General features: G+C 46.7%; 1 protein-coding gene across 2 annotated transcripts; it reads left to right on the plus strand.

Annotated features, from left to right (window-relative positions):
* The first annotated feature begins 57 nt into the window (after positions 1 to 57).
* exo1 (exonuclease 1) lies at positions 58 to 9925 on the plus strand. Of its 2 annotated transcripts, none has more exons than XM_053875020.1 (14): positions 58 to 573; positions 2059 to 2253; positions 2662 to 2781; positions 3765 to 3888; positions 3972 to 4109; positions 5036 to 5248; positions 6140 to 6327; positions 6404 to 6506; positions 6567 to 6777; positions 8018 to 8207; positions 8285 to 8726; positions 8797 to 8877; positions 8956 to 9125; positions 9189 to 9925. In XM_053875020.1, exons 2-14 carry the CDS (start codon positions 2093 to 2095, stop codon positions 9295 to 9297), a joined length of 2250 nt encoding a protein of 749 aa, XP_053730995.1. In that variant the 5' UTR covers positions 58 to 573; positions 2059 to 2092; the 3' UTR covers positions 9298 to 9925. The 2 variants fall into 2 exon arrangements, with proteins under 2 accessions (XP_053730995.1, XP_053730996.1); XM_053875021.1 differs by having other exon boundaries at positions 8956 to 9121.
* Positions 9926 to 13440: the final 3515 nt, after the last annotated feature.

Raw genomic sequence — 13440 nt, forward strand, 5'->3', positions numbered from 1 at the left:
TTGATATCGTTTTCACTTAGATTTTACATTATGATTCATGTTCACATAATTCACAAATATATGGACTAATACATTATGAATGCAAAGCTTCAATGGCATCATTGTATGCACCAAGTCATCACATCAACGTCAATGCAGTGAGTCGGTTGACTGCAGGGATTATTAATGTCCAGCAGGTGTCAGTATTCAGTGACACAATATCGCCTTATTTACCCATCACTATTTCTTTCTCTTTACCAAATGCGATATAAAGCTTTTAGCAACTATTCAAGTTCTGTTCATATTGTGGTCGCCTTCGATAAATTGGAGCTACGTTACTTTTCCAATTAGATCAGCCTAAATTCCATGCTCAATTCTCGGTGTATTTTATCGATATGTTGAAAAAAAATAAACACAACATCCGGTTTTATTACGTAAACCTGTGACTCAACTTCCAGGCCGACTGGCCCCGCCCCTCTCTAAAAGTTCAACCAATAGCGGCAGCGCTTATTGAACCGCGGAGTTTACCGCTCAAACCAAACGCGCCGAGATTTTTTTCTTCTGACAATCGTTCTGGATTCAAGCTTCAAACTGGTGAGTTTTATCTTCATAGCTGTTGCTGCACGATGCCTGCATTGTGTAAGGAACGAAGCCAATGATCGCCGCCTTGCCTCGTAATCTAGAACGACGTTGTGTTGCGGTGGCGTGTTAGCTAACACCCGGCATTTTAACCGCCTGAACTGGACTCAAAAACCGCCTATTGACTGCATAACAACGATAGTGGAAAAGGCTCGTCTCCTGTGGTGGCACGCTCGAAGAACGCGTCTGAACTATCGTCCCCCAGGAAGCCTGCTGAGGAGATGCTAGCTGGTTAGCCTGCATCTACAGCGGACATGCTCGGTGAAACACCGGTCACTTGCCTCCGAAACACTGAGGAATGAACGTATTTCAACTGCAGAATCTGCTATGAAAATACAGTACAGCATTTTCATGACAGCCTCTGTCTCTCAGCTCGGACAAACGCCAATATTTTAAACCATTCAAGTGGCTTTTCATCATCTAATATTCAGTGGTGGAATATCGGTCGGAAGTGGCATATAGAGGATTGAAATGTCATGACTCGGCATCCCGTGACGTATACGACATTGAACGATGTTTAAAAATGAGTGCTGTCATTTTAACGCGTTAATTCCATTAGTTAATGACTCCGCAATTTAACACGTTAAGAAATGTAACGCCATTAATTATGAGCATCAACGGCTCTTCGTTTTGTCTCAATTAGAGGCGTATTATACTTCTATTATTCATTATTTTTAATTGCTATATTGAGCTTAAGTGCCTATTTGAGACAGCCTTATTTTATTTCAGAATTGTATTTATTGAACTGAATTGCTGTATTTGTATTACGTTTTTGAAAACAGACTTATTTTATTTATTTCACTGTATTGCTGAATTTGTTTCACATTTTCGAAGACAGCTTTATTTGATGTACTTCACTCTATTGCTGTATTTGTTTGACTTTTTTGAATAATGCACCTGGCCTAACTGGTTTGTGGATGTATTGACCTTTAGTTTTGGATTTCATTGATGAAGCACCGTTCACCAATAAAAAATTGGATTCCAAATCTTCTCTTCTTACTGTATTCAATTGATTAGTCATGCACCACAATTTTTTAATATCCTAGAACTCAAATTCTTTATCAGGAGACCTTTGCAGATATGACATAAAAATGCGATTAATTTGATTAATTAATTACAAATCCTGCACTGTTGAAAATACAACAGCATGAGCACCAAAAAAACGAACATAAACAACAACTAAAACATGAGTGTGGAGTTAACAATGAGAGTGCAGACCATTCAAGTGCAACTAGAAGTGTGTGTATGTTCCAAACCACTAGAACATCTGGCTGTCAGTGTCAGTGAAGTCAGCGATGAGTGGTGACGTACAATAAGTACTTTCATGCCTCTTTGATTTCATCTCGTGTAGAAACTCGGTTTAGCTACGTTCCTCAAGTGTTCAGAGTGTATTTGTCTGTGCTCTTCTCTTCACCTTCAGTCATTTGCTTTCTCTCGCAGGCACCTGGTCAGTGGCTGACGGCTGCATCGGAAAATGGGGATCTCTGGGTTACTGCAGTTCATCAAGGATGCAGGGGAGCCCGTCAACGTGAAGAAGTACAAAGGCCAGGCTGTGGCTGTGGACACTTACTGCTGGTTACACAAGGGGGCCTTTTCCTGCGCAGACAAACTGGCCAAAGGAGAACCCACTGACCAGTAGGTTTTAGCTGAAACCTTTGTTCATTTGAGCTTGTAGACAAGCGTTTGTTTTGTGCAAGTAGCGGTTGGTTTTGTATTGCTGTACAAGACTGTCAGCTTTATTTTCATCTGATATAGCTGTGCCTTTTCACCTCTCACAAGTGCCTGTAGGTGGTGCTGATGAGTCTCACATGAGGGACACAGCTCTTCAGTCCATACTGAATTCAAAAAATTGTCTTTTTAACTGAAGCTATTGGTGGCTTAACCTCCCATTTTAAAATGTTCAGTGTAAAATCTTGTTTTCGTGTTGCATCCCTCAATCACACAAAGTAGTTTACAGGATGAAGCACCGCAGGACAACGTTCTGGTGGCACATTTCTTAGCTGCTGAAAGACAATCTGTCATTCTTTATCTGTCTTTTCCCAGGTACGTGTGGTACTGCATGAAGTTTGTGGACATGCTTCTGAATTTTGGAGTCAAACCCATTTTGGTGTTTGATGGACGCAATCTACCTTCAAAGAGAGAAGTGGAAAAGTCTCGCAGAGAGTGAGTGAATGGCAACTTTCATCATGTCACGCCTCTGGATGTTTCTGTTGACTCGCATAGTTTGTGGAGTTCTGTTGGCATTTTTATTTCCCCTGAAGGCTTCACTATTGTGTTGGTATGGAGCGGCAGCTTGTATTTCTTCTTTACATGTTGACAGGTGAGATGTAGAGGACTGTATAAGAGAAGTACTAGTGCTCGCTGCTGTGTGCGCTCTGGAGAAATTGTTTGCAAAAGCCAATTGAAGTATATTTTGTTGTTGTATGTTTTGTTTATTTTAAGATAGAAATGATGTCTTTGAGCTGGTGATGACGAAGGAATCGGGGGAGATTTAGGAACTTTGTAATCCACCCCAAAGCAAGGTTATAAAAGCATGAATGGAATGAAACACCTCAGTAAGATGCACCAGGGTTAATTCACACTCACATTCATCCCTGCGTCACCTTGTTGCTGCTGTTTATTTAACACATTGGAGTGTAAGTACAAAGACACATCCGGTGCTAAATCTAATGGTTTCGTCCCGAGTCCATCCTCCAGGTCTGGTACATTTTCTTCGAGTGTGTTGTCAGACTCCTGCTGACAGATGAACACACGACAGATTCAACAGCTTCCTGTCACAGGGAATGACAGTGCGAGCCAAATGCCATTCTTTACACTCGCGCATATCTGAGGGGCGACTGCTAATGTCGAAGACATGAGTGGAATCATCGTGGATGAGTGACTCCTCAGTTTATTACTTGAAGATACACTACTAGAGTAAATTACTCTTGTGCAAGCTGACGCTGATGCTGGGCCCTGCACCGTTTTATTTACATACCGAACTAACTATCACGTCGACAATGCTTGTTTATGTGGACCACATTCCATGGCACCAGGTGAGGTGAGCAGAGGAATGTGACGAAACGCCTCCACTGGCTTCAAGGTCGACCCGTAACCTCCAAGGAAGCCCCGATGTCGCTCACCCGCCTGTCCACCTTCCTCTCCAGGCGCAGAGAGGCGAACCTGCAGAAAGGCCGGCAGCTGCTGCGAGAGGGGAAGCTGTCGGAGGCCAGGGAGTGTTTCACCCGCTGTGTCAACATCACCCCTGACATGGCTCACAATCTGATCAAGGTTTGGAATAGGCTCATGTGACCCCTCTGCCGCACCTCTGTCAGAGGGCCGTATTTGAATGGTGGCTGTTGATTATTGGTCAGGCTGCCCGAGCCAGAGGTGTCGACTGCATTGTGGCTCCGTATGAAGCCGACGCTCAGCTGGCTCACCTGACCAAGACCGGCCTGGCTCAGGCCGTCATCACGGAAGACTCTGACCTGCTGGCTTTCGGCTGCAAGAAGGTACCCAATGCTTCCCCTCTGCCTTTGTCGTCTTCATGGAGACACACAAATGAGGAAAATACAAAGAAAACAAAATACATACACAGAAAACAAACACTGGGGATATTTAATAGGATACAATCTCCATGAGTTTGGATTATATTGTTTGTAATTGTTCAATTTTCTCCATCTTTTTTGTTTATTTTGGCTTTTTTAGCCAAAAGTATCAACATTTTCAATAAATATTCATCACTTCTTTGCAGACATGGAGACAAGAGTCTCACCAGCAATGTCTGAGGATCCTTAACAAACCGTTATTCAAATATCCTCTCAAGAGTCTTCATGACGAATGTTTGTACTTCAGTACACGTCCAAAATATATGAGAGCTGGTTCTTTTTTCTCAATTGCGTACTCTTCAAATGTGGTGTTAAAAAGAATCTCATCAAAGCTTTCCAACCCAATTCCCTCCATCTTTTGAGCCTTTAGAGATTTGCTGTGTTCTGCACTTTTAGTACCATTCTTCTTCAGATATTTCCATTTTTAACTCTTACTCCCATTTTGATTTAACAAGCAGCATGTTAGTACTGTTTCATTTCTGCAAGCTGCTAAACATTTTAGAAGCAATTTTCGAAAACAATTTCTCATAAGCATCCACACACACTGGAATAATCTCATTCCCTTTGGATGTGAGAGTTTGTCTGATATCAGGATTGAAAATGTGTCTCGACTGCAAGTGTCCATAAGTACAAACTCTTTGTTCATTTTCTCAAAAGTTTTGAAATTGTTCCCTTCTACAAGTGCACATATTGCAGTGATCCCGTCATGTCTCCATTTACTGAATGTGTTTAGAAATTTTCCTGATTTAAGTTTGGAATTAGTGGATGCAATATTTGTTCAGTCAGGTCACTGTCTTTGATGAATTAAAACACGTCGTGTTCACACGCAGGTGATCCTGAAAATGGACAGGCAGGGTAATGGCCTGGAGATCGACCAGAGCAACCTGGGTCGCTGCCGCTCGCTGGGCAATGTGTTCACAGAGGAGAAGTTTCGACACATGTGCATCCTCTCGGGTTGTGACTACCTGTCCTCTCTGCATGGCATCGGCCTGGGGAAGGCCTGCAAGCTCCTGCGCCTGGCCAGAGACCCCGACATCCTCAAGGTGAGCGGGCCGCTTCACTGCACTTGTCTCACTCATAAGTTCCTTAGTTTGGGCGACTTGTTTTCTTCCTGCTTTCTATGTCCTGAAATCCTCTGTTAGAGCAGCGTTTTTCAACCATTCACCTCATATGTGCAGAGATAGAGGTGTGTGATATGATGACATTACAGTTAGAAGGTGTTGAGCAACCAAGGTGAGGAGATCACATGGATTGGCTGACATTCTTTCTCTCCACTCTACTGTAGACTGTCTTCTGTGGTGCGCCGCGCTCCTCTTCCCACACACTCACAGCAAAGAAGCCGCTCACACTGCGCAACTTCCAGCTGTTTTTAAAGCTGATGCACCTCTAACTTGACCACACACTTTCACCACAGAACCATGGAGGGAGGGAGGGAGGGATCCTTGTCAGAGCCACAACAAACTAAATTCACAACAAAATAAATGTGTTCCAAAATTGAAGAGAGGAAGAATCATTGTTTTTATGAAGCAAGTTCAGGCAAAGAAGCTGATGATTTGTCTGGCAACTCAAAACTACAATAAAATCATGCAGAAGAGAAGTGATCAAATCGAAACAGTTATTTAAAGTAAATAAATACATCCTGACATATGTTGCCATATTGCCAGCCCTTTCTGGACACATTTGAAACAATTACATTTTCTGCTATGTGTTTCTGCAAATATCCTGGCAAAATAACAACCGGGTGTCAGTAGCTACAGTTTTTCACAAATGAATGGGGATTTTCTATAGGACTTTAAGCACAAGTGCGCTTTGGCCCAGGTTCCTTTGGTGGTGAGCCTGGGATTTTCTCAATGAACCAAGGTGCCGTGGTTAGAAAAAGGTTGAAAAACACTGTTAGAGCATCAAGGTGTGAAGCCCTGCATCTGTGTCACCAGGTGATCAGAAAGATGGGTCAGTACCTGAAGATGAATCTGGTGGTTCCTGAGGAGTACCTGAGCGGGTTCGTCCGAGCCAACAACACCTTCCTCTACCAACTCGTGTTTGACCCTGTAACCAGGAAGGTTGTGCCCCTCAACTCGTACCCGGACCACGTGGACCCCTCCACCCTGAGCTACGCTGGACTGTATCCTTGTCACCGGACCTTATCCGTGTGTGTTGTCACATGATGCGACACAGGCTTCCATCCTTAATGCCAGCAGACATTTGGGAGACGACACGGGGCTGCAGATGGCTCTGGGGAACCTGGACATCAACACGTTGAAGCCCATCGACAACTTCAACCCTGACAAACCCACGGCGCCGGTACTGAAGTCTGCTGCAGTGAAAATCTGAACACAGCATCTCATGAGACTTTTCTTTCAGGCGCCTAAACCTCGCAGCCGGAGTTGGAGCGACGCTCCCGCCCCGTCTCACCTCAGTATCTGGAGCAGAGGCGCCAACCTGCCTCCTGCTGATACTCCTGCGGCGCCCTCCGCTGACAGACCTCCATCCACCAGGGGGAAGGAGAGAGTCGTGGGTCTACAGGGCCTGAAGCTGCCCTCCAGAGAGCTGCAGCTGAAGAGGCCCAGAGAAGGTACACACACACACACACGCACACACACACACACTTTGGTTCATTCACCACGGCAGTTTGAATCCAGGGAACCTTTGATCATGACACTGGTCGACTCTGAGTCTCTGGATCCCTGTTTCTTTGATGAGATGGAGTGGTCCTCATAGGTTCTCTGACGCACTCGTCTGCCTTGGTTCACATCAACACATGCAGGTCTCCTGCTGCCAAGGTGAAAACAGTTGGATATTGGCGGCGGCGGCGGCATCCTCTTCCGCGTCCCCATTAGGCTTCACTGATCGCGGACACACTCTCACAGGCAGCGCTAATGCTACGAGCCGCCATCAGTTAGGGACCATCAACAAATTCTAAAGCCTCAAAGTGTGAGTGACATCTTCAATAAGGCCATGGAAAACAAGCATTTTAGGAGAGAGAATTGTGAAAAGGTTTTTCATCACACAAGACAAAGGACTGACAGTCTCTGTCTCATGATCTGGAGAATAGAATATGACTCCATCATCATTTCTCCACCTGATTTCTAATGTTTCTTCAGTAGCATCTAGGAAACGTGTCCAGACTGCTCCATAGTTCAAGTCAACTGTTCAGAGACATGAGATACAGCAGACAGACGGCTCCATTTAACCCCTAAATAAAGCTGGCAGAGCAGCCTGTCAGACACCAGCGGCTTCTACCAGAGACGTGAAACATCGAGTTTCTCATCTCTGTTCACTGTTCTATTGAAACACATCAACACATCATGATGTTGGAGACAAACTCCACTAATACGTTCCATCATAAAACAGTTTCAAGAGAGACTGTAGTGTCCAACACATGGAAGAGAAGGAACGTGGATTCATCCTGATCATTATCGTTAAAATTACAACATTTATGGCGATAACATTTTTTGTCCATATCGCCCGTCCCTACTTTCACCCTTTCCTCAGCCTCTCACCCTGTACCTAACCATCCAAAACACATGGCTCACATGAACCAGGACCTAAACCAAACTTACAATGTCCCAGTTATTTTGAAGTTTCCCTTGTAGGGACCAGCAAAAGGTCCCCTCAAGGAGGTGTGTTTTCAACAAATGTGGCTTCCGTCGCCTCGTTCACCCTCCAGCAGGATTTGTCCAAGCTTCTGATGGTCAGGTGACCAACTCTGGTCACATGACTTTCCTTGAGTCGTATTGGCCTGAATGGAAGAGTCAGTTCCAGTGGTGATCCTGTGGTGACATGTTTGAGTGACAGTTGCTGGGTGTTTGCAGACTCTGGCGTGTCCGACCAGGACGTCCTGGACCAGTACTCCTCCAGTCAGAAGAGACCCCGCTCAGAGGAGACGCCAGGCACCTCCAAGCCTGCAGCGATGGCTCAGCCGAGGCTTCGGAACCGATTCAGCACTTTACTGCAGAGACGGAACCAGCAGGCGGAGGGCGAGGAGCGAGCCACGTGCAGCAGGTGCGTGCTCTGTCTCACAAGCTGAGCTCTGGACCAATGTCCTCGTCACCGGTTGATGGTGTGGCTCCTCTGGCAAGGTTCTTCAGCAGCTCTGCACCAGTCCTCCTGCCAGACTCAGACCAACTGCAGGAGGACGACTCGCTCCAGCGTCCGCCTCCTGCCGAGGACAAGCCGCACCAGCAGGACTCCGACGTTGAAGGTCCTGAGGTGCCCTCTGTGGAGACACCCAGCCCCTCCCCCCCTTCTGCTGGCAGCCAGGGCCTCAACTTGTTCCAGTGGTCCGGGAGGTCCCCCTTAGGAGAGACGCTGAGAAAGTCCACGTCCGCTCTGAGTGCTCTGCAGCAGTTCCAGTATAAGAAGGAGTGTGTCTCCTCCCTGAAGACCTCACCTGACTCTGAGGATGAGCTGAGCCACTCGCCTCCCTCCCAGGACAGCGCCTACTTCTCCCAGTCCCAGTCCCGAGTCTCACCTGTACAGCCAGAGGAAGAGTCCAGCAGTGACCTCCTGTCTCAGCGTGAGGTAGGACCTGGTGCCGTCTGTCCGACCAATGAGCAGAAGATGGTGACCTCTTCTCCCCTGCTCTCTCCAGGACACGTCTTCACGTAGCGACCCGGCTCCTAGGAGCAGTCCACCACGCCCTGGTGACAGTCGCGCCACACACAGACCAAAGGTGGGTCCCAGTTCGACTCTCCAGATCCTCAAGATCAAGCTTCAGAGGAGACGTGAGACTTCCACCTCTCTCCTCCAGGTTTCCAGGTCCCTCAGCCTGGGTCAGGGCTCCAGAGGCCGAGGTCTGGGTCCAGCCCGGGCCAGCGGTCTGAGGAGGACTTCGAAGAAGAGCCCCTCCTCCAGCAATGAGAACAGCCCAGCCGTCCAGGCCACCATCAGCAGCCTGTGGAAGAACTTCAGCTTCAGCAAGTAAAGCAGAGCTTGCTCCGTGACAGGAAGGTGCAAAGTGTTAATCCGCTGTATCCGCTTCAGGCACAGCCCCAAGGTGGCGCCCTGTAAGAAAGGAGCACCTCTGTCTCCTGTGGAGGACAACCTGCTGACCTCCTCACCTGCCGCTGACCTCCACACCATGGGCTGCTGACGGCGGTCGTGAGGTCACTGGTGCGGGTCAAGGTTTTAAACATACCGTGTATGTTCCTGCTACTGACTTGAATAAAGTGACGCTGCTGACGTCAACAACGAGGTCGGCGCTTCCTGCTGCCCCGTGCGACTGGACGTGTCGGCGCTGCCGGGCGACTCATACACTCACCTCTGGGGAGGTCGGTCCTCGCCAGAATGATCTGAAGATGAGTTGGGTTCCATGCTGCTGACCTCTTCCAATTTACATTTGGAGCCTAACGCTCACCTGCATTTCTGCGCATTAAAACCAGTCGCCTGCTGATGGACCTCGGTGCTTTGGACCTGTGCATCGTGTGGTCGAGCTTCAGCCCCCGACTTGCTCAAGACTGTCCGCAGACATTCCACTGACTCAGGAAATGTGACTCGAGCTTCAGGAGTCAATGTGAAAAATGAAAATACTAACACTGAACCATGCACACACCAGTGTTTTCCTGTCCCTGCTGCTACTGCTCATTTGTGAGGATTTACAATAAACACATTTCACGGGTTTTGTGTGTGTCGTCACTGCTGTTGAGAAACGGACACCAGGCAAAGCACACGACCTTCGGATCCCTGTCTGCTGCGACCAAAGCTTTTGTTCTCCTCACAGTATATAGTCCTTTTTTATTCTAGAATTATTTTTTTCTATTTTTTATGTGACTTTTTGTCTATTGTAAACAAGAAAAATGTTTTTTTTTATATGAACATTTATGTTAAAAATACAATACAATAAACCATTTAGTTCTGTTTCGTTTTTTTTTTTTTGCTGTAATAAGAGTGGAATTTGGAGCACGCCGCGTCTTGACACACTAAATGAGGAAGAATTAAAAGGCCACGAGGGTTGACATGATTCAGCCTCACGTCACGACCAGAATGAGGTCGGACCACATTCCCGCAGGAACCCGGCGAGCTGCCACTGTATCAGCCCTCTTTCAACATCCCAGCAGCCGATACGGAAACCAGTCACGCCTCACCTGAGCTATTCACACTCAATATCCCTCTGAAATCACCGCGGCATCCAGGTCAAACTGATCTGGAGATGAGAGGTCTCTGGATCGGACATTGACTTTCATGTCGGGCCAGTCACAGCAATAGGAGCAGCGAGGAACGTTCACATCCACTTCATTTATCGACTGCATGTGACTGTGAACAAGACCCAGAGACGCTCGGCCCCCGTCACCTCTGAGGACAGTCTGTAACTCGGTTCAGATCACCGCTTCGGTGATGGGAGCATGAAACAAGTGCAGTGGAGAACATGAGCGATGGATCAGAGCTGTCTGTCAGCACGCACTCACACATTCATGGCATTCTTTATTGCCACATTCTGGAGGATTTATGATAATGTATTGAGAAGAGTGTAATGTATGGAGAAGTGACGAAGTTCCTCTGCTCCCTCTGGAGGCCACTGACGGCCACTGCAGCCTTGCGACTCATCACCAGCGGAGTCAGAGGTCAAGCTCAGATGCAGCAGAGCTGCAGGGAACTGGACCCAGTGAGGACGGTGGAGGCCCGGTGACAGAGAGCAGCGGCGAGTCGAGAAGACAGTCGCGGAGCTACGAGAGGAATGTCGCCGGGGCAGCTGAAGTCGACTGATACGACCAAAACATGTGTCGTAACTCCACAAGTCTGTGTTTGCATGCGCAAGAATTCGTTCTTTCACAGACACGTCACCCACGAAAACACATTTTTAACATGGTCCCGCACCAAAAACACGTCGACAAACATGGAAATAACACAGTTGGCTTTGAAGAAATGATACAAGGCGGAAACAGACGTGATCGAGTGCTCAAAAATATAATTTCTTCAGACGGTTTTCAGCATGATATGAAGGATGAATTGCATTGTTATATTGGATTCCAGAATGATCAAAATAGTGGTGCATGACGCCGCATTATTTCTGAACTTCATGATGCACGTGTGGTTATGAACATGCGGTGAGACACTTCAGCCATGATGAATGTCTCTTCTGTGGATCCACTCATGACTTACGTCAGCAGTGAATCCATCTAAATGAATCTCTTGACGTCCCATTCACAAATCCATTGAAGAAAGTTTGCTCAGAGGAGCGAAGCAGGAGGCCATGCTGCGCGGATCAGTGAGGAGCTGGACGCTGGGTTTCTCCACAGCGATCAGAGATGGAGCACGGAGACTCTCCTCTGCCAGGAGGACTGGAAGGACAGAAACTCCCTTGTTCCTCAGGGAGCCGGTTCATACACATGCTAATGGTCTCTCCTTCACTCACACACGTTTCTCACACCATCTTTGTGAGGACCTCTCATGGACATCACCCTTTCCCCGGCCTCTCACCCTCATCTATGTGTGTGGCCGCTGCATGTGGGAGGGGTTGCCGAGTGAGTGAGGTCTCTCCAGAAGTGAAGAGGTGCCCGGTGCGTGTCCAGCTCTGAATGTGCGCTTCTGTGCAGTTTGGCTGTGACAAAGTCACAAACCAAGTCACGCTCTGTCCCAGACTCGCCTCATCCCTGTCCCAGCTCCAGCCCACAACAGGACATCAAACCCTGTAGTGAGCGCTCCAGCACCTCCCCTGTGACCCTCTACCAGGGTCCAGTGTGGAGACAGGAAAGGTTTTACACCTCAATATGAAGAAAAAACAGTCCGTGAATGGAGCTAACGGGACACGTCTGCATACAGAGGCTGCGTTATACACAATAACAAAGCGCCTCGTGGGTCAGCTGATCAGTCCATGTTAGGTTTTCTCCGGCTTTGTTCGGGGGCGTTCCAGTTCTGGATTTTCGTTCGAAACCATTTGTCTTCCTATCTTAGTGAGGACTGTCATTGCCATCACCCTTTCCCCAGCCTCTCACCCTAAAGCTAACCATCTAAAACACATGGCTCACCTGAACCAGGACTCTGGACCAAACTGAAACCCAAAGATCTGCCAAAACGTCCTCACTTCGCAAAAATGTCTTCACTTATACAGGTTCTCACAAAGATAGTACAAGTATAAGAACACACACACTCCTTCTGAACTGAAACAGACAAAATGGAAGACCTTGATCTTCATAGTTCGGACGATCATGGTGGAGCGCCTGCTTGTGGAGTCATGTGTGGGTCAGAGAGGCCGCGAGAACAGGTGTCTCCAGAAGCCTGAAGAACGCCTGGACAGTTTGTGGTTTTTTTAGCGTGTGTCACACAAACACAGCTGAAGCAGAGCTTCATTCTGCTTCCGTCTGACTTCAGCAGTGTAGCTGTGGTGATGATGGGGGTGAGAATTTTCCAGAGAGGAGAGGGAGCTGACGTGACCAGGAAGGACTCTCGGGTGAAAACTCCCTGGATCGACGGCTGTGAGTCAGCGCCTCACCTCAGGTGACTAAAGACACAGCAACGTGAAAGACAAAGTGAAAGAGGCCAAACAGCAAAGCTGCATCATTGAAGCACACGGCGTGTTACATAAGCAATGTCGCTAAAACAGATGAAATGTTGCCGTGGACACCATCCCAGTCATGAATAGTCTTGGTGTTTGGATACAACTGAGAGGTTGTAATCCAAAAATGCAAACAACGCAACGGCTAATGGAAAAGATGCAGAAGAAGGTGGACTTCTGTAGAGAATTTTTATTTTTATTTTTATTTTTATTTTTATTTTTATTTTTATTTTTATTTTTATTTTGTTGTCATGTTTGAGTAACATTCCACATTACCCACTCTCTCTGTTTCTTCATTACTCTTTTATTTTGAGCAGGATTTGTGGTTGTAACGAAAAGCGATTTCCCTCCAGATAAATAAGATGATTCTGGTTCTGATTCTTTCTACTGTCAATTCGACTTCACTTACCTTCTATCTCAACAGATATTTCAAAAACACAATTTGCGCAATGAACTATTGTTTTTTGTTTTCAGATTTTTGTTATAAATATTGTTAAATTGCTGGATTTGTTTGATGCTTTTTGTCACTATATAACTCTCTCGTAGTTGCGGGTCACTATGTTCATGCTAAGCTGCTTCAGCTAACAGGATGCTAAAGAGCAGGACGTGGCGACTGAACTGAAAAAGAAAAACATCATGGATGAGCTCAGAAACACAAAAAAAACCACAGGTTTAAATTTACCCCAAAACTTTATTTTCAATTCAAACATTTCAAAGCAAGAATGTGTGGCAAATGTATAGTGA

The sequence above is a fragment of the Synchiropus splendidus genome, chromosome 9 (genome assembly GCF_027744825.2).
Source record: "Synchiropus splendidus isolate RoL2022-P1 chromosome 9, RoL_Sspl_1.0, whole genome shotgun sequence".
NCBI lineage: Eukaryota > Metazoa > Chordata > Actinopteri > Syngnathiformes > Callionymidae > Synchiropus > Synchiropus splendidus.